Genomic DNA, 19,823 nt, shown 5'->3' with positions numbered 1-19,823 from the left:
GTTTAGGGTTTAGGGTTTAGGGTTTAGGGTTTAGGGTTTAGGGTTTAGGGTTTAGGGTTTAGGGTTTAGGGTTTAGGGTTTATACCCTAAATATTAAATCCTAACACCACATAGACACTAACGAGGACGTTGCGATCTGTTAGTGGGGGTGAATTGTGACACCTCGGTTTCAGAGGTTTGCGGAGAGGTGTAAAAAGAATTGATTTGACCACCTATGTCACCAAAGTGCACTTATCTTTTCGGTCAAAGGTCCTTAGAGAACTCCACAATTAAGTGTACTTATGCTGGAGTAGTCTCATGATGGGTGACCTTCCGGGTAGTGACTGTCGGAACTGTGCGAGTGAGGACAAAAACACAGGAAAAGATCATGTGGTGATTTGTAGGGACGACAACAAGTCTTGAAAATCTCCCGGATGTAGCAAACCGGCTGTCAGATAGTGATGGGCTCACAGGCCTAGTGAGAGGACGTGAGGCCCATTAAGGAAGGTGGACCCATGGACTGGGATTGGACATGGGGCCCACTAAGGTGTTGACTGGTTCTCCCACTACCTAATCGCTTCCAATCACATAAAACGCTCCCAATCGCTCCTAATCGCTTCCAACCGCTTCAAACCACTGAATTCCAAAAGCTGTTTCCCGCATGCGTTTGCGGTTGGATTTTTTTTTATTTTTTTAATAAAAAAACTTAAAAGAAATCAATGATAATGAAATTCTTTTGTGTTATATCTTCTATCTAACCATTTTACTCATTAAGGATGGGAGAAAATGAAGTACGAATACGATTACATAGATTATAAAATAAACAATTAGAAGAAAATAATATTCCAATTAATAATAACCCAGAAAACTTGATGTAAATTTAATGACACATCGCACATAATTTCAAAAAAGTCTAAATAAATATAATATTTCATCAAATTTTTTTAAAAAATAAGATTATTTGTGAAAAATATTAAAATAAATCACCATTGACTCTTCTCAACTCTCATTTAACCATTCCTACTGATGCAACTACTGACCCACGATCTAAGAGAAAAGATCTACGATCTAAAGCATATGTTTTATCATTTATCAAATTACTTGATTAAATTTTTGGTGAAAAGCCAAATGCATAAAGGAATAAGTATTTCAATATGAAATTTATTTGTTTTTTTGAATAATTATTTTAGTATTTTATTAATAAATTTAAATTATAAATCAAGTTTAATTAAATTTTTTGTTTTTTAAAACATTTATATATTATATATCACATTTATTATGTTCCAACCGCTATTGCACCCGCTGGTCAACCAGTCGTAAACCTTCCGCAAACGCACCAATTTTAAACCGCTAAATCAGTCGTTCAAAACGCTTAATAACGCTTGAAACCGCAATCGCCCGCTTCCGCAATCTCCTGCAACCGCAGTGTTTGAACCAGTAAGGCCCTAAGAGATAGAGGTCAGGACGTTACAAGTGGTATCAGAGCCGAACCCAGACGAGTATGGAGTCGAGTGGACTCACACCGTTGGGGTGACGGTCTTGGTGCGCAACGAGGACGTTGCGATCTGTTAGTGGGGATGAATTGTGACACCCCTGTTTCAGAGGCTTGCGGAGAGGTTTAAAAAGAATTGATTTGGCCACCTATGTCACCAAAGTGCACTTATCTTTTCGGTCAAAGGTCCTGAGAGAACTCCACAGTTAAGCGTGCTTATGCTGGAGTAGTTTCAGGATGGGTGGCATTCCGGGAAGTGACTGTCGGAACTGTGCGAGTGAGAACAAAAACACAGAGAAAGATCATGTGGTGATTTGTAGGGACGGTAACAAGACTTTAAAATCTCCCGGACGTAGCAAACCGGCTGTCAGATAGTGATGGGCTCACGGGTCTAGTGAGAGAACGTGAGACCCATTAAGGAATGTGGGTGATGTGATCATGGATGGAGCTAAGGAGGATGAGCTTGTAGATGAGCTTGAACCTGAGGAATATGTAGCTGAGCTTGAACTAGAGGAGCTTGTAGCTGAGGAACCATTGCTTGTACCTGTAGGACCTATGACTAGAGAAAAAGCTAAGCAACTAAGGAATGCACTAAATGGGCTTGTTCAAGAGCTTATTGTCGAAGAGAGCATGGGAAAATATATTGGGGATAATAACTATCAAGTTCAGCCCACTTTGAACCTAATTCAAGCCCAAGAAAGTCCAAATAATCATTTTATTTTGTGGTCAAATAGGGATGACGAAAATGGAGTTCAACTCACCTTGGGAAGGACACCTTGGGAAGAGAAACATGCACCAAGAGTTGGGTCTTCATTCAACTATCTATATTTATTTTCTTTTAGTTTTAAGAACAATTAATACTTGGCCTTGTTACCAAGTTTCTTATCCCTATATAAACACATGTAATCTCATTTGAGAAGCATCAATCAATTTCCTTTTTATTTTATGAGTCTATCTCTTCGTTCTTTTTCTAGAACACTTTCTTGTTTCTTGGTGTGTAATATCCAAGCATCAGCCTCCTTTTGTTGGACTAGTGTGTCATATCTAGCAGCGATTGGAGTTGGGAATATCAGCAGCCTTCCGCAACTGCTGTGCGACCCCTCAATCCATCAAAACTCCCTTGTTGCACCTTGCACCTTAGCGAGTTTCTATCCTTTCTTGTCCGACTGAGTGATCCTCGAATTTGACATCTGGATCGTGTTCGATTGTCAAATTTTTTCTGAACTCAAGAAGGTTAGGTTAGCAGCAACTGAGTTTATAGGCTATGCTATTAACTGGTATGATCAAGTTATGACTCACAGGAGAAGGGCAGGTGGAAGACCAATAGCTTCATGGGATGAGCTCACTACATTTATGAGGAAACGGTTTGTGCCGGTTCACCACAGAGATCTCCACCAAAAACTCAGACGCTTGCTTCAAGGAACCAAATCTGTGGAGGACTATTTTCAGGAAATGGAAAGCTTAATGATCAAGGCGGATGTAGATGAAACCTTAGAAGCTACCATGGTCAGATTCCTTGCAGGCCTCAACTGGGACATTCAGGACAGAATGGAGTTTCAAGAATATGAAAGCTTAGAGGAAATGTTACACAAGGCGATTCTAATCGAACAACAAACCAAGAGAAAGTGTTTCTCTAAACCTTCCTTTGCTCCAAAACCAAGTTATCAAGATAAAGGTAAGTCTTCAACCCCATCACATTCAGTTTTTAAGACTAATGCTTCAGCTCGTCTTGATAAAGGAAAGGCAGTCAAGACCAACAATCGGGCAAGGGATATTCGGTGTTTCAAAAGTCAAGGACTTGGACATTATGCCAACAAATGTCCGAATCAAAAGGTAATGATCCTCCTAGACAACAGTGAAGTGGAGTCCGAGGACGATAAACAAAAAAAGGAAGATCTCCGTCCAATCTTTGAAGAAGAGGAAGAACAGTTTGAATATCCAACTCAAGGGACACTTCTGGTCACTAGGAGATCATTGAGCATTCAGCCTAAGTCCAATGACCGAGAACAAAGGGAGAATCTCTTTCACTCTAGATGTTTAGTTCAAAATAAAGTTTGTTCTTTAATCATTAACGGTGGAAGCTGTACTAACATTGCTAGTGATACTCTTGTTAGGAAGCTTGGACTTGAGACCAGACCTCATCTGCGGCCTTTTAAACTGGAATGGTTGAATGAAATATGCAAACAGTATGTCAGGGAGCAAGTCACGGTTCCTCTTACCATTGGCCGATATGAAGACGAGATCATGTGCAATGTCCTTCCCATGGATGCAAGCCATATCCTTCTAGGACGACCTTGGCAGTTTGACATGAGGGCGATACATGATGGCTACACCAACCGAAATTCCTTTGATCATAAAGGAAAGAAGATCACTCTGGTTCCTTTAACTTCGTTGGAGGTCCATCAAGACCAGGTCCAGTTGAAGAAAAGTCGAGACAAAAAAATTAAACCAGCAAATTTTGAGGTATCTTCTAAGAACTCCAACTTCTTTGTCAAAGACAGTCAAATAAGGAAATATTTGTACTCTCAACAGCCATTGCTTTTGCTTGTGTATAAAGAAATACTAATAGGATTTTCTGACCTTGCACCGGTGTTACTGAGTGAGATAACCTTTCTTTTGTAGGGTTTTGAGGAAATATTCCCGGAGGACAATCTGAAAGGCTTACCACCTATATGTGGTATTGAACACCAAATAGACTTTGTTCCTAGGGCATCACTTCCAAACTGACCAGCTTATAGGACTAATCCTGTGGAGACATTGGAGCTGCAAAGACAAGTTAATGAGCTCATGGAGAAGGGACATATGAGAGAGAGCATGAGCCCATGTGTGGTCCCAGTTCTACTGGTGCCCAAAAAGGATGGAAGTTGGCGCATGTGTGTTGATTGTAGAGCCATTAACAACATATCGATAAAGTATCGTCATCTTATTCCTAGGGTTGATGATATGCTTGACGAACTGCATGGTTTTGTGTCTTTTCTAAGATAGATCTCAAAAGTGGATATCACTAAATACACATGAAAGATGGTGATGAATAAAAAAACTGCTTTCAAAACTAAGCATGGGTTGTATGAATGGTTGGTTATGCTTTTCGAGCTAACAAATCCACCCAACACTTTTATGAGGTTAATGAACCATGTTTTGAGAAAATTCATTGGAATCTTTGTTAGTTTACTTTGATGATATCTTAGTCTATAGCAAGAATCTAGAAGAACATGTTCAGCATATAGAAGCGGTTCTTACAATTCCTAGAGAGGAAAAAATTGTTTGCCAATCTTAAGAAATGCACTTTTTGTACGGATAACATTGTCTTTTTAGGTATTGTTATTAGTGCAGATGGCATTAAGGTTGATGAGGAGAAAGTTAAAGCTATAAGAGTCTGGCCAAATCCTAAGCCCGTTGGAGAAGTAAGACGATCTATATCCCAGCAACGCTCCTCTGTTGCTCAAGATAATATATTTTATTTATTTCTTTTTAATATTATTATATATTTAAATAATAAAATTGGAAAAAAGTTAACTTATCACATGCTGACACATGTCTGAGAAGATCCTATCGTTGCTAAGTGAAGGACCGTTTCTCAATTTTTCTGTTTCTTTATTATTACTTTTTGATTTTTAATTGAGAGAACTCCTAAGAGTAACTGCCACTAAAGATGCCCTAAGGAGCTTACATGGACTAGCTAGATTCTATAGGCGCTTTGTGAAGGACTTTAGCACTATAGCTACACCACTTACAGAAGTCATCAAAAAAGATTTTGGATTCAAATAGGAGATCAAAAGAAAGATCAATGACAATGCCTACCAACTTGATCTTCAAGGTAAGTACAATGTGAGTTCAAGCTCTAATGTTTCTAATTTAGTTCCTTTTGTGGCCGATGATCCAAATTTGAGGTCAAATCCTTTTCAAGAGGAGGGGAATGATGTGATCATGGATGGAGCTAAGTAGGATGAGCTTGTAGCTGAGCTTGAACCTGAGGAATATGTAGCTGAGCTTGAACCAGAGGAGCTTGTAGCTGAGGAACCATTGCTTGTACTTGTAGGACCTATGACTAGAGCAAAAGCTAAGCAACTAAGGAATGCACTAAATGGACTTATTCAAGAGCTTATGGCCAAAGAGAGCATGGAAAAATCTATTGGGAAGAATAACTATCAAGTTCAGCCCCTTTAAGCCTAATTCAAGCCCAAGAAATTCCAAAATAATCACTTTATTTTGTGGTCAAAGAGGGATGACGAAAATGGAGTTCAACTCACCTTGGAAGGACACCTTGGAAAGAGAAACATGCACCAAGAGTTGTGTCTCCATTCAACTATCTATATATTTTTTTTTTAGTTTTAAGAACAATTAATACTTGGCCTTACTACCAAGTTTCTTATCCCTATATAAACACATGTAATCTCATTTGAGAATCATCAATCAATATCCTTTTCATTTTATGAGTCTATCTCTTTGTTCTTTGTCTATAACACTTTCTTGTTTTTTGGTGTATAATATCCAAGCAACAACCTCCTCTTCTTGGACTAGTGTATCATATCTAGCAACGATTGGAGTTGGGAATATCAGCAGCCTTCCGCAACTGCTGTGCGATCCCTCAATCCATCAAATCTCCCTTGTTGGGGGTAAACGTTCTAATGGCATGGGCGAAACTGAGAGAAGGTGTGAAGAAACTCTTGTTGGTTTATCCTTGGAGAGTTTGCAAACAGTGCAAGGAGGTTCACGTTGGACCGACCGGTAATAAAGCTCGGCTATGTGATGTGTTCAAATATGAGAGCTGGCGCGACACTCATTACTGGGAAAAAGCTGGTGTGAACGATTTTGTACCTAAGAAAATGGTATGGCACTGTAGGCCTCAGGACCCTGTGGTTCTTTTGGACCAAGGGCGGAATCATTATGTACATGCCTCTGCTATTGTGAGCCTTTGTAGCCATGTCAGCGCAACTGTTCCTGTTAAATACTCCTGCAAAATGAAGTTCCAAGGTTTATCTTTTCCTATTCAGTAGTGATTCAATATTAAATCAAAAAACGTAGGGAGTAGTTATAACCACTGGCTTTGACCAAGATAAACTGAATCGAAGCTTTGTAGTCTTAGTCTACTAGTCTTTTATGTCTATTGGTATTCACTGTACTAATATAACTCCACATGATGTCTGCTTTGGCGTTTTGGGAATGAACTTGAATTGAGATTAACTCACTTCATTAGTCTTAGCAAAGGCCTTTCCAAAATATCTGGTATGTGCCCGGACATGTGACGGATCTAAACCGTAGAAGATGGATATAATCAGTTGGTCCAACAACCATACGCTTAATCCGAAAATTAGACAATGTTTTTAAAACCAGACCAGAAGGTGAACCGAAAGTCTTTTGGGTCACTAGGTCAGCCGGTCGGACTGGTTGAACCACAGGTCAATTAGTTTATTGGTTTGTTTACATTTTATAAATATAACATCTACTTTTCTATAAATGTAAAATCCGCGGACAGGTTTAAGTTAAACGCTGCATTTTGGATTAGGGAAAACCCTGAGGACAAGTTTAAAAGGAGACTTTATCGTCTTGTGGCCGAGTTTAGCCGTTTCTGAGAGAAAAAGAGAGAGAAAGTGTCCTTGAGCGTTCTTGGTGAGATTCCTGGAGTTTGGTGGCTGTTTTGGGAGTTTTGAAGCTAGGAACGTTGTAGGAGCTTGCTAGGGCGTAGATATTTCGTTTTAAAGTCAGATTTCTTCTTTGGCAAAGGTAAGTGCATGACCATGGCTTATCTAAGTTGGTGTCGGTCGATGCAGATGTTTGGTTTGTTGTTTGGTTATTGATTGTTGTTGATGGTTAGAGTTATCTCTATTACTTGTGTGTATAGCCCAGTAGATGGGAGGATTGCTTTACTGAGTGTTTATTAAATACTTATGCATCTCAATTTGTGTTTGCGGTGCAGGTAAAGGCAAAGTGTGATCGTGAAATCTAGACTATGAAGAAAAGAATGTTCTAGAGGTTCAGTTGTTTGCTTTGTGTAATTTTAACATGAGTTTTTATGATTTTGAAAAGAATTGAAAAAATTGTCTGTTAAGTTTCTCTTGTGTTCGGTAACAAATATGATACATATAGTCCATCTATATATTTACACAATCATATACCTCCCTTCGTATCATATTAAGTAAAATTTTATTTTTAAAATAGTTAAAGTGATGTTTTACAATTTTAATTTAAGGTAATTAATTTGTTATGGCCATTTGTATGATGATATTTGTTTTATCATTATTTACATAATATTTAGGTAGATGATAAATTATATGTTGATTTATAGGAAAAATGACTTTTAATATGTGTGCAAAACATCTTTTACAGTATTTTGATACAGATAGAGTATATAGTTTACTCTCAGTCACATTTACACACAATTTTTTTCCCTCGTGATTAACTGCTTCATGCAGTCTAGTCATTAACTTTTATCTTTTTGGTATCGTTAAAACTTTAAATACTTTGGACCAGGGTCGTCAAATAATTTGTATGCCATATTCAGAAAATATAGCAAACATATATAAATATATATATATATATATATTTAATATGGTAAAGTGGTTTTTCTTAATATTAACAAGAATAAGTCCATTTTCTTATTTTGAACGGTAGCAAATCTTGAACGGTATGTATAACAGACTCCGTACAAAAACGAAGAGAGTAAAGGACGTAAGAATCAATAAATTCCTGCAATACAAAACAGTATGGTCGCTTTATCTCAGATCTATACCGTCCATAACCCTCTTCATGCCTAATATCTATATCTCCTACATAGTTTACTTTAGTGTTTTATTATTTATTTTCTTAAAAAGAATTTGAAAACAAAGACTTTGGATCAATGAAATTTCGTATATATATCGGTTTTCAATTTTTTAAAACAATTGAAGAGATTCGTAAATTCTTGAGATATAAAATCAAAAAACATTAACAACATTTAGATTCAAAGCTATTAGGGCATCACCATCGGTGATCCTTTAAAACTGGGATCTCAAATTTATTTTATTAATATTTTAATATAAAAATATTATCTAATTTAATTAGTTATTTTTTTTAAATTGAACCAATCATATCGTGACATATAAGCGAGAGAAGGTAAGGAGAGTGTCTCCTAAGTTTTTTTTTTCTTTTTTATTTTATTAAAAGATATCCTTACAAGATGTGCATAGGAATGCTCTTATAATAATGAAATTTTACATGAAAATGTTTGGGTAAAAGTTCATATATTATGTTATATTCGCTCCGTTTTAAAATAGTTGTTATTCTAAACCTAATTTTTTGTTTCAGTTTATTTATCGCTTTTCAATGTTATTTTTAGTAGAAAATTCTCTTATTTGTTTTTATTAAATAAATAAAAAAAATATTTTTTTTAGAATTTTAATAGTCAAACAAGAGTATAATAGAACATTTATCTATTTTCTTAATTTGTATAAAAAATTATAGAATGAAGAGTAATAAAAAAGGAAGGGAATAAATGATAAGTTTATGAAAAGAATTTTTTTGTTGATTCATTTTATTTAAAACCAAAGATTTTTTTTATTATAAATATTTCCACTCGTTTATGATGAATGAGGTTTCTGTCTGTGTTCTTAACTAAAGTCAAGTTGATGGCCAAATGAATAAGAGAACAGTTTGAGCATAATACTTACAAAGTAGAAAAATACATTTAATAGTATATATGGATATATTATAAAAGCCAATGACTTACTATATTACTGATATGATTTGCATAATTAACTAATTAAGAGACAATATATATGATCAAACTACACTATATATATAAAGATATTATTGTCTTATGACTTAAGAGTTTAGGTTAAGCTATGATAGCATGTCAAGAAACCTAATCAAGTGTATGTTTTTGTTTGTTTGTTACGATTACACGATTTAATTACCTAGATAATGAGCATAGTTACAAAACATACATACAGTATGTGATTTTCGAATTGCATAATAATATCTCACATAATAAATTTTGCCTAGACCAATGAGGAATTCATATTATTTTGTATCTTCTTCTTTTCGTTTTACTTAATTTTAGGTTGTTTTTCTAATAAAAGTAGAGTTATCCATCCTATGCAAAACACAAAATTAAAAACAAAAATCTTAGTTTTTCCTGATAAATAAAATTAGTAATTAGACCAGTAATTATTAAAAATAAAAATAAAATAAAAAATTGGTAGACTGGTGAACTATATTACTTTTAGCCTCAAACCGTCACAATTTTTGGCATATACGAGGAAAATGTAAAAACCTTGTCGGATAGTGAAAATTAAGTGAATTGGGGAAGTATGGAGAGAATGATCAATCCTCTATGAGCAGCAGTAGCAGAAACCATGTGCTTTTCCTCAGTCACATAATCGTAGCTCAATCCATTACCCATTTTATATTAACCACACATTATTCTCTCTCTCTCTATCTCATGCATACGTAATGGTTTGAAAAATATATATTAAATTCATAGGCTCTGGCTAAGTTCTTTATTCCCCACAATATCTTTAGGACCTAGCTAGCTAGCTACGATAGAACGATCATGTAACTAACTACGTACTCACTCCACATTGACATTTTCATACATATATATATATATGTTATCTTGTTCATTATCCATTTATCAAACAAAAGAACTAACCCCATGTGTACTTGTAACTCTATGCATACGCTCTATATATTTTACCTTATCCGACCCTTTTAACGTACGCAGGATCTGATTAATGCTTGCGTCTTATATATGTGTTTAAAATCTTAGCCTTTTTATGTTTTTTTGGTTAAAGCCTTTATATAAAACCTTAGCTTACAAGAACAATATATAGTGTATTCAGCTAGACATGTAAAATCATGATCCAAGAAACTATATCAAACTCAAACACAATTATAACTTCTATGGATTATATAAAGATTGTTTAATTGCTCTTTAACCATATTCCAATACGTACGTACTAAGATTATATAACATATGACATTTTTAAGATTCGCCTCAACTATTCCCACATACTACTCCAAATTGGTTGGTCTATATAAACCATATTCATACTTGTTGTATTGTGTTTTTAGTATCTGATGATTGTCAACACTTTTGGAAGCAATGAGATTATCCTATATTTCGGCAAAACGAACTATAAGAAATTTGAAAACGAAATTAGTGAAATGGATATGAATAAGCTTATCATTTTTAGTTTATTTCGAGTTTATTCTCCCGAAAATATACTACAACTACGTGAAAGCATTCTAGACGGCACACATTCCCAAGCCCGACAAATAAATAATAAATGTAAGGTATGTATAACTATATATAAGCGTACCCAACTTCCAATTCGAAGTGGAAAACACAAAGATCCCCACAAAATCCGTTAATGTCCTGTGACTCACTCACACCCAACACATAAGTCACTATATAATAGGCTACATATAACTATGCCTAACAAGGTCACTGACATGCACTTCCACCAAGTAGAAGAAGAAGAACATACTGGAGAGAGCAGATCATCCTCAAGAACACCGAGAGGGAATTTCGTGGTTTACGTTGGCACAAACAAAAAGTTGGAGAGATTTGTGATTCCCACAAGGTTTCTGAAGAGCCCATCTTTCCAGAAGCTTCTTGAAAAGGCTGCCGAGGAGTACGGTTACGCGGAAGCTTACCGTAACAAGATTGTCTTGCCATGTGATGTCTCTAGTTTCCGAAGTCTCGTCATGTTCCTGACTTCTCACGGCAAGGGACATTAACCACATGAGCCGACTACGTCGTCTGAATGATAAAATGGTCATATACGTCTCATATGCATGTGTTATAATTCAAAATTTTTGTAATGTACTATATATTCTGACTTAATTCAACTACGAGTGTAAGATCTTTATTTATCATTTTCTTGAATATCAGTTCAATGTGTGTGTGTTTTTCTTACGCCAATTCAATGTGCTATTGGTTGCTAACATAGTATACTATGTAAAATGTTGTTAGTTATTAGATGTTTGAATGTACAGACAAATTTTGGAACTAGCGTGGACAAATGACATAGAACTACAAGTATGCTTCGCCATTGCGTAACGGTTGCAGTCACTAGTCCGGTTTTGAGTTAGTCTTGCTTCGACCATCATTATTCTTGTCTAGCCAATAAAAGATAAGCATGTTCCAAACAGTTTGACTCATCCAAGTAGGCTTCTCTTTTCATTTCTCTCTCTTTTTTTCTCTCCACTTTTTCTTGTATTTAGACATTGGTAAGCAAACCGGCTACACCGAGTTTCAAAATGTTCGCGAACACGTGTGGTTATACTGCACCATAATTCCTGTTAATTTTTAGGAGAATATCATAAATAACACTAAAATAAGTTTTTTTTTCCAAACTTAGCACAACATCTCTAAAATTCCAAAATAGCATTAATTAATTATTCAAAATTAATTTTTAAATTAAAAATACTAAACTCTACCCCTCAAAACTATACCCTAAATGTGAAATTGAGAATCCAAACCTAAAAAAAAAAATTATAAAAATTAATTTTAAATATTATAATGTGTTAAATTGTGCTATTTTTGGAAAAAAATTGGAATGTGTGCTATAATTGTCCACTAGTGCTAAATGCAGATTCCGATGCTACTGAAGACACTTGCATTGCAAGTATGTCTCTAGCAATAAGTGATAGAACCAGGAACTTTGGGCTATTGATCCTCCACCAAGATAACACATCATACTCAACACCATTTAGAAGGGTCGGATTCTCCACAGTTTCTTTCAAATACAAATCCAGCTCATTTGATGAATCTTGAATTCTTAGTTCTTTAACCACCTCTTTGTAGAGACTCTCCATGCTTTCAAAACCAACGGTTCTCTCACAATAATCACTTCCAACTTGCTCTTGAGACTGAGAAGTTGCTCTTTGGGATTGAGTAGATGTCTCTGATTCACCACTGCCACTTCTATTGACTAAAAAACTATACTCTGCAAACATATCCTTAAGGATTTGCAAGACTGAATCATGAAGATGATTAGCCTCAACACTATTTTTACCATAAAGTGTGTCAAAACAAAGATGAGCAAAGTTCATCTTCTTTCTTGGGTCGAATATACTTGCTACTATCACCAACTTATTCATTTCAACCTTCTCTCCAAAAGGATCCCAATACTTCTCTAATTTCTCTAACATAACCAATGCTTTCCATCTTAAATTTGCATCAGGACCAGTACTTGTAGTTAGAGCAGTAATGTTTTTTAGGATGGTAACTATCTCATTGTATATCTTATGAGAGAACACATAAGTAGAAGCTGATAGTACTAGTGTAGACTTGTAAAAGATGACAAGAAACTGAACCAACCTCTCAACAACATCGAAATCCTTTTTGATTGCTGGTCCAACCCTTTTTGTCCCATCCACCTTTTCTTCAAAGTAGTCATTATAAACTTTGTCTTCAGCCTCCATCTTTTCAAATGCCACTCTAAACCTCAAAGCTTGTTCTAACATGAGGTAAGTGGAGTTCCATCTGGTCTTGACATCTAAAGGTATGCTTCCCCGTTTAACTTTTGCTGTTTCCACTCGAAGATCCAATACTTTCAATTTGTCCGTTGAACCTCTCAGAAAATTAATTCCATTCCTGATGGCAGCCACACTGTCATCTACCTCTTGCAGGCCTTCCTTAACAATCAAGTTCAATATATGAGTGGCACACCTTAGATGCAAATAATCACCTTTAATAAAAAATGCATCATTCCCATTAAGCTGTGTAAATGCTTCCTTGAATCTCCTTATTGTTGAACTGTTAGCAGTGGCATTGTCAACTGTGATGCAAAAGACTTTCTTGATGTCCCACTCTTCCATACAATCAATAAGAACCTTCGAAATTGTTGACCCTTTATGATCCGGAACATTCTTGAAACCAATGATCAGCTTCTTTAACTTTCACCAAGCATCGATATAGTGAGCTGTTATGACCATATAACTATTTCCAGTATACGGAGCAACCCAAATATCGGTTGTCAATGACAACCTCTGTTTATTCTCCCCAAAAACCTTCTTCATTGCTGCTTTCCTCTTAACAAACAACTCCACAATATCTCTTGTTGCTGTTCTCCGAGAGTGAGGTTTATACAACTGGACTTTAGCACAGAAATGTCTCCAAGCTAAGCACTCCATAAAAGATAATGGCAGTTCAGCCAAAAACAACAACTCATTTGAAGCTTTCCTAACCACAGATTCAGAGACTATACTCAACCTAAGCTCACCACCAACACCATCAGGATAAAACACATTCTGACTCTTTTCTAGATTAGCAGCTTGCCATACCTTGAATGCCTTGCATGCTGTTTTCAGATGCTTAGATAAATTGGAGGTACCCGACTTACTTGGACATTTCATCTGTTTCCCACAATAATGACAATTGCATAAGTCAATTATTGTTCTTCTATTTAGTGAAGTGTTGCCAAACCCACGATGTTGTTAATTTCTTTCCAACACCTTCTTCACAATGTCTCCTCTTGTTGTTAGGTCCAACAACTTCATCGTCTTTTCCACTGTCATCTTCATCACTCATTGACTGATTGTTTGGTGGTTGTGGAGGATGATCAGAAGACGCCATCTGCACCATTTAGAAAGAAACAAATTACAACCTTAATCAAAAGAAAAGAAACAAGTTACAACTTATAACCTAAAGCTTATATACGATAAGCTAAAGCTTATGAAAAAAGGGAATTACAACCTAACATAACAACCTAAAGCTTAATAATTATTAACCAGAGCAAAGAAACAAATTACAACCTAAATCAAAAGCTTTAAAGGCAAAACAACAAAAATCTGAAGCTTATAGACGATAGCAGATTAGAAGATAACAAAGTAACAAACGGTTAGCAAAATAACCTAAAGCTTATAGACCATAACCAAAATGTTGAAACCTAAAGCTTAGACTTTAGAGACAGAGCAAAGAAACAAATTACAGACCAACAAAACAACAAGAGTAATGGCTTATAGACCAACATGATAAACCTAAACTCCTAAAGCCTACAAACCATACCAGAAGAATGTTGAAGATCTAAGTATCTAACTATCTCATTTCTAAGATTAATGGAGCATAAGAGTAAAAGTGTAAGGGTCAGATTTCAGATCGAAACAAAACAAAGCTGAGTAAGGGTCAGATCGAAAACATACCTCAGATTGGTTTCTCGACAACGCAGATGGTGGAGAAGACGAAGAGACCTGGGATTAGAGTTTTTATAGTAGGTTTAGACTGGTGGTATATTAGAGAGTGGACAAAGTAGTACGGTAAAGCAGCTGTAAATCGAGTATCGACAAAGACCAAACCCTGAGCGGCCACTACAAGAAAACAGGCGATCGACCACTGTAGGAATAGTCACTAAATAGTCGTTGATTGAAAATTTGCGACTATTTGGCGAATATATACTGTTGTAGGTAATATTTTGTCGCTAATACATTTGATCGTTAATTAGTCGTTATTTAACGAATAATTAATGACTAATTAACGACCATACATTGTTGTCGGTAAATTGTTGTCACATAGTCGGTATTTAGTAACAAAATTTAGCGACAATTTGACGACAAGTGCACGACTATATTAGTAGTTGTCGTGTAATAGTCGTTAAATATGACGACTAATTTACGACAAAGTTACGACTTTGTTACATGAATAAAATTTGCAATACTTTAGTCTTAAATTAGTCGTTTTATTTTGCGACTATTTAACGACAACCTAACGACAATTTTCCGTCTAAATGACGACTACATAACGACAACTTTGATTTAGAAAATAATATAATTAACTGGTTATTACTGTTTTGTAATCCTGAAATTAATGAAATGGAGAACAAACATAATATACAAGTCCAAAATATAATGAAAACACATTATATACATAACCATAATTTTATTGAAACCAGAAAATACACAAGTCCAAAACAGAAATCAAACCAAAAACAAAGAGAGAAAGAGTTTATAACACATACAAACTGAACAAAAGAACTTGGTTCATGAGTTAAGAGAATATAGGAACCATATTGGATTTGATCATGGAGTTGGTGAAGGATGATTGTCCTCCTCAGCTGATTGAGAGGCTATAAACTCCAGGTAGGCTGGATTAGTTTTGCGCATAAACTTTGCCATCAACGACAACTATTTGATCTCGTTCTTTTGCTCAGCCACAAGGAGAGTAGTCTCTTTTTCTCGAGCAGCAGCTTCAGCATTGAGAGTCGCCTGAATTTCAATTTGACGTTGGGCTTCCTTGAGTTGCTCTTGCAATGTAAGAAAGGCTTTGGTTTGTGATCGTTGCTTGCCCTTGCCAAGAGTATCTTTGAGGCTTCCAAGACCATACAGAGTTCCTCGTGAATCCTTCTCAGTGCACTGTTTTTACCAAAAAGAAAGACTGTAAATAAAGAGCAAAAAAAATTCATGATCGACTAGAAATGGTACTTTACCTTAAGGAAGATGGCTGTACATTCATCGCTGGTGAGCTCCCGACGGTGTGAAGTACCATCTGAAAGACTTGAATCTGCCTCGAGCTCAGCCATCTTCTCCTGCAACTTCTGCTGATAAGCTTGATGAATTTTCTCTGCCTTGCCATCCACATAAGAACCATCCGACTTTGTTTTGAAAAAAACTTCACCCATACTGACCTCTCTTCCCAGCTCCTCTTCCTGCTGTTACAAAATAAAGAATGGTTATGAAAGTGTTTAAAGATAGAAAGGATATAAATGTAACTAACAAATTAGAAATGACTTAACCAGATCATCTTGGATTTCTCTATATGACTTGGGTCCTGATAAGTGGATGTGAGGACCGAGACCATTACGGTCAGACAAACGACATTTGGAATAGGTTGAACTCCTTTGCTGTTGTTCTTCAGTATCCCAATTATCAACCATCTCTTGCCAAAGAGTACCTTCAATCCATGAAGGTTTAATTCGAGACGTCCTTGCATCGTTAACCATGCCCTTCATCCGGCGGTTACAGATGGTGTTGAAATGTTCTTGAACGGTTCCTGTTATCACTGGATCCCAGGTGTGAGTTTTCTACATAACAAAAGAGAGAAGGAATTATGTCAGTGAAAGTCAGTGAAAACAAGCAATAAACATAAGTAAAAAACAGGTTACATTGTACTATTGTTGCCGCAAATTCCATGAAGTATCTGTCTTTTCGATCAGGAGGCACACAAGTCCAAGTATAATATGGACCATCGAATTTGTTTGTAAAAATCTTGGTAATCTTCCAAACAAGTTGACCTTTTTTGTCCCGATCAAACCTCCACACATGTAAACAATGCTAGTTAGTCAGATCAGTTATAAAGCAAACAAACAAAAATAATCAATCAGTATATGCTAAAGAGATTCTATTGCATCAATTGTTTCACATACACTACTATAACGAATTGAAAGCAACGAGAATGACAAACCAATTGAAAGCAACGAGATTGAAACTTTCAATCAAACAAACCAATTTATAGGAACAAGAATACAATCCGCAAACTATGAGAACCAAAGACACCCTAAGTTAAATAAACCAATTGCTTGCAATGAGAATTCAATCCCCAAACTATGAGATCCAAAGACATCCTAAGTATGACAAACCAATTGCTTGCACCAAACCAAAGCAATTAAATCCAATTCTACATCAAACCAAAGCTAGAAACATTACCAAGTCATCTTCTCCAACGGTATAGGAGAGAGAACAGTCCTAAAATTCTCACGGCTGGGCATCATTGTAATGCCCACGTCCCGCGATCCAAGGGGGGGGGGCAATTTGTTTTGAGGAAAAGATAGCTAAATTAGATTAAGTAGCTAAGCTACTAGCTCAACTAGCTGGAATATGAGCTGAACGAGTTCGATGAGCAAGTTAGCTCAGCTGCAGACAGCTGCGGACAGCTCCACACATCTCTCGGCCAGCTGCGGACAGCTCGGCCAGCTAGTGTCAGCTCGTCCAGCTAGCGTCCAGCTAACGTCAGCTCGACCAGCTAGCGTCAGCTCAACCAAGCTTGACCAGTTGGACGGTGGTGGACAGTGTGCAGGCTAGCTAGGGAGCTCGTGGACGGTCATGGGACGGCATGACTGAACATGCATGACTGAACGGGCACGGCCGGACAGGCATGTCCGAACGTGCATGATTAAAGGGTCTTGACGGACAGGTGCCTCTTGGGGCCTATAATTTGGCCAGGACACTATAAATAGAAGGCAAGGCCTTCATTTCAACACACCATCATCAATCCATCGTCCATCTAAGCCTAAGAAGAAAAGGGGGTGCGGCTCGGTGAGTTTACTCGTCCGAACTAATGCACATGCTACCTCTCTATTGAAGGTACGATGAGATGAGCGACGGGTCAGCAATCGGGCCGACCCGATAATAGGATAAGTGACGATTCGAACATGGAGTCAAAACAGTCAAAGGATGATCGACGGTTCGATCATAGCGTCAGACCGATCGAAAGGTCATCGACGATCTGCGTCCATGGACGGATCGATCGAGGGTTGACCGGTGATTCAATAGCTAGTCGGATCGGGGGATCAAAGGATCGACGATACGAGCCGTAGGTTGGATTGATCGGTCGGGTGGTCGACAAGTCCATCGGAAGTATCAGCCTGGTCGGTGGTCGATCGGCGATACGATTATAGGGTCGGATCGTTCGATCGGACATGGCTCTGGTACCAAGACCGAAAAGTCGACAGAGTTCAATGGTATGATCGATGGGTCAACTAATGGCATGTCCGATGCCAATCTTCGGGAACACAAGTGGTTCGAGAAGCCGATAGAGCAACCGTTCACTGTGAACCGAAGGGACTATATGTCCCCATCTCTAATGTGTGCAAGCCTATGTGGTTGGTTGGTTGTATGGCTAAGCACAAAGGGATGAGTCAAGGGTAAAGTTATATTCCGCTGTGTGTATAAGGGTCTACGAAGCAAGGCCGCGAGCCAAAGATAAGTGACCGAATCAATGGATATTCGGCTGGGAATGGGGCCAGATGAAAGCCATGACCGCGGACGCGGGGACGTCCGGGTCGGGGTCTTTCAAGTTGGTATCAGAGCATGCGCGATCCTGTGAGGACATATGCAATATTGCTATGTGTTCGGATGAAATGTAAATCTCTGATAAGATCGAAAAGATACTTGGGAACGGGAATGTGTTCGCCAAGATGCGCTAGTGAATCGAGCGATTGTCCAAAATGTCGAAAACATAGCACATCGATCAGAAGGTCAGGATATATCAACAAATGGTCGGGAAAGTCTCGACCAAAGGTCGAGAGAAAGATGGACCAAATGTCCAGAAAATGGCGACAAGAAGGTGAGGAAATACCACCAAGGTCAGGGAAATACGACCAAAGGTCGGAAATGACGACCACGTCGAGGAAGGACCAAGGTCGAGAAATTGTCCTAGTCGGGATGGAACTAGGACAAGAATAGACTTGATATATTCAGAGATTGTCCAAGATCAAGAATAGATCAAGTCTCAAGTGGACAAAGGTCGGGAATTTCTACACCCGCCGAATTCGAGGACGAATTCATTTTAAGGAGGGTAGACTTGTAACACCGCGTTCCGCGATCCTAAAGGGGGGAAATTTGTTTTGAGGAAAAGATAGCAAAATGAGCTGAAGTAGCTAAGCTACTAGCTGGAATATGAACTGAACGAGCTCGATGAGCAAGTTAGCTGCAGACAGCTTCGGACAACTGCAGACAGCTCTCGGCCAGCAGCGGACAGCTCGGCCAGCTAGTGTCAGCTCGACCAAGCTCGACCAGCTGGACGGTGGTGGACAGTGTGCGGGCCAGCTAGGGAGCTCGTGGACGGTCATGGGACGACATGACTGAATAGGCATGACCGAACGGGCACGGCCAGACAGGCACGTCCGAACGTGCATGATCAAAGGGTCTTGAGGGACAGGTGCCTTTTGGGGCCTAGACTTCGGCCAGGACACTATAAATAGAGGGAAAGGCCTTCATTTCAACACACCATCATCCATCCATCGTCCATCTAAGCCTAAGAAGAAAAGGGGGTGCTGCTCGGCGAGTTTACTCGTCCGAACTAATGCGCATGCTACCACTCTATCGAATGTACGATGAGACGAGCTACGGGTCGGCAATCGGGCCGAACCGATCGTACGATAAGTGACGGTTTGACCATGGAGTCGAACTAGTCAAAGGATGATCGACATTTTGATCATAGCGTCGGACCGATCAAAAGGTCATCGACGATCTGCGTCCATGGATGGATCGATCGAGGGTTGACCGGTGATTCAATAGCTAGTCGGATCGGGTGATCAAAGGATCGACGATACGAGCCGTAGGTTGGATTGATCGGTCGGGTGGTCAACAAGTCCGTCGGAAGTATCAGCCTGGTTGGTGGTCGATCGACGATTCGATTATGGGGTCAGTTCGT

General features: G+C 37.9%; 4 protein-coding genes across 4 annotated transcripts; 2 read left to right on the top strand and 2 right to left on the bottom strand.

Moving 5' to 3' along the window:
- Positions 6,100-6,468, top strand: LOC104709569 (APO protein 4, mitochondrial-like). Its single transcript, XM_010426157.1, has one exon. The coding sequence runs from the start codon at positions 6,100-6,102 to the stop codon at positions 6,466-6,468; it is 369 nt and encodes a 122-aa protein (XP_010424459.1).
- Positions 10,820-11,369, top strand: LOC104709568 (auxin-responsive protein SAUR15-like). Its single transcript, XM_010426156.2, has one exon. It carries the CDS (start codon positions 10,883-10,885, stop codon positions 11,189-11,191), a length of 309 nt encoding a protein of 102 aa, XP_010424458.1. The 5' UTR covers positions 10,820-10,882; the 3' UTR covers positions 11,192-11,369.
- On the bottom strand, positions 13,358-14,033 carry LOC104709567. The gene is made up of 2 exons (XM_010426155.1): positions 13,884-14,033; positions 13,358-13,813 (listed from the first exon to the last, which is right to left on the bottom strand). The coding sequence occupies exons 1-2, from the start codon at positions 14,031-14,033 to the stop codon at positions 13,358-13,360; spliced, it is 606 nt and encodes a 201-aa protein (XP_010424457.1).
- On the bottom strand, positions 15,578-16,392 carry LOC104709566. The gene is made up of 3 exons (XM_010426154.1): positions 16,186-16,392; positions 15,880-16,098; positions 15,578-15,805 (listed from the first exon to the last, which is right to left on the bottom strand). The coding sequence occupies exons 1-3, from the start codon at positions 16,390-16,392 to the stop codon at positions 15,578-15,580; spliced, it is 654 nt and encodes a 217-aa protein (XP_010424456.1).

Source organism: Camelina sativa, chromosome 8 (genome assembly GCF_000633955.1).
Source record: "Camelina sativa cultivar DH55 chromosome 8, Cs, whole genome shotgun sequence".
NCBI classification, from domain to species: Eukaryota; Viridiplantae; Streptophyta; class Magnoliopsida; order Brassicales; family Brassicaceae; genus Camelina; species Camelina sativa.
Note: the sequence above shows the minus strand (reverse complement) of the source record. Positions and strands in the feature narration are given on the sequence as shown.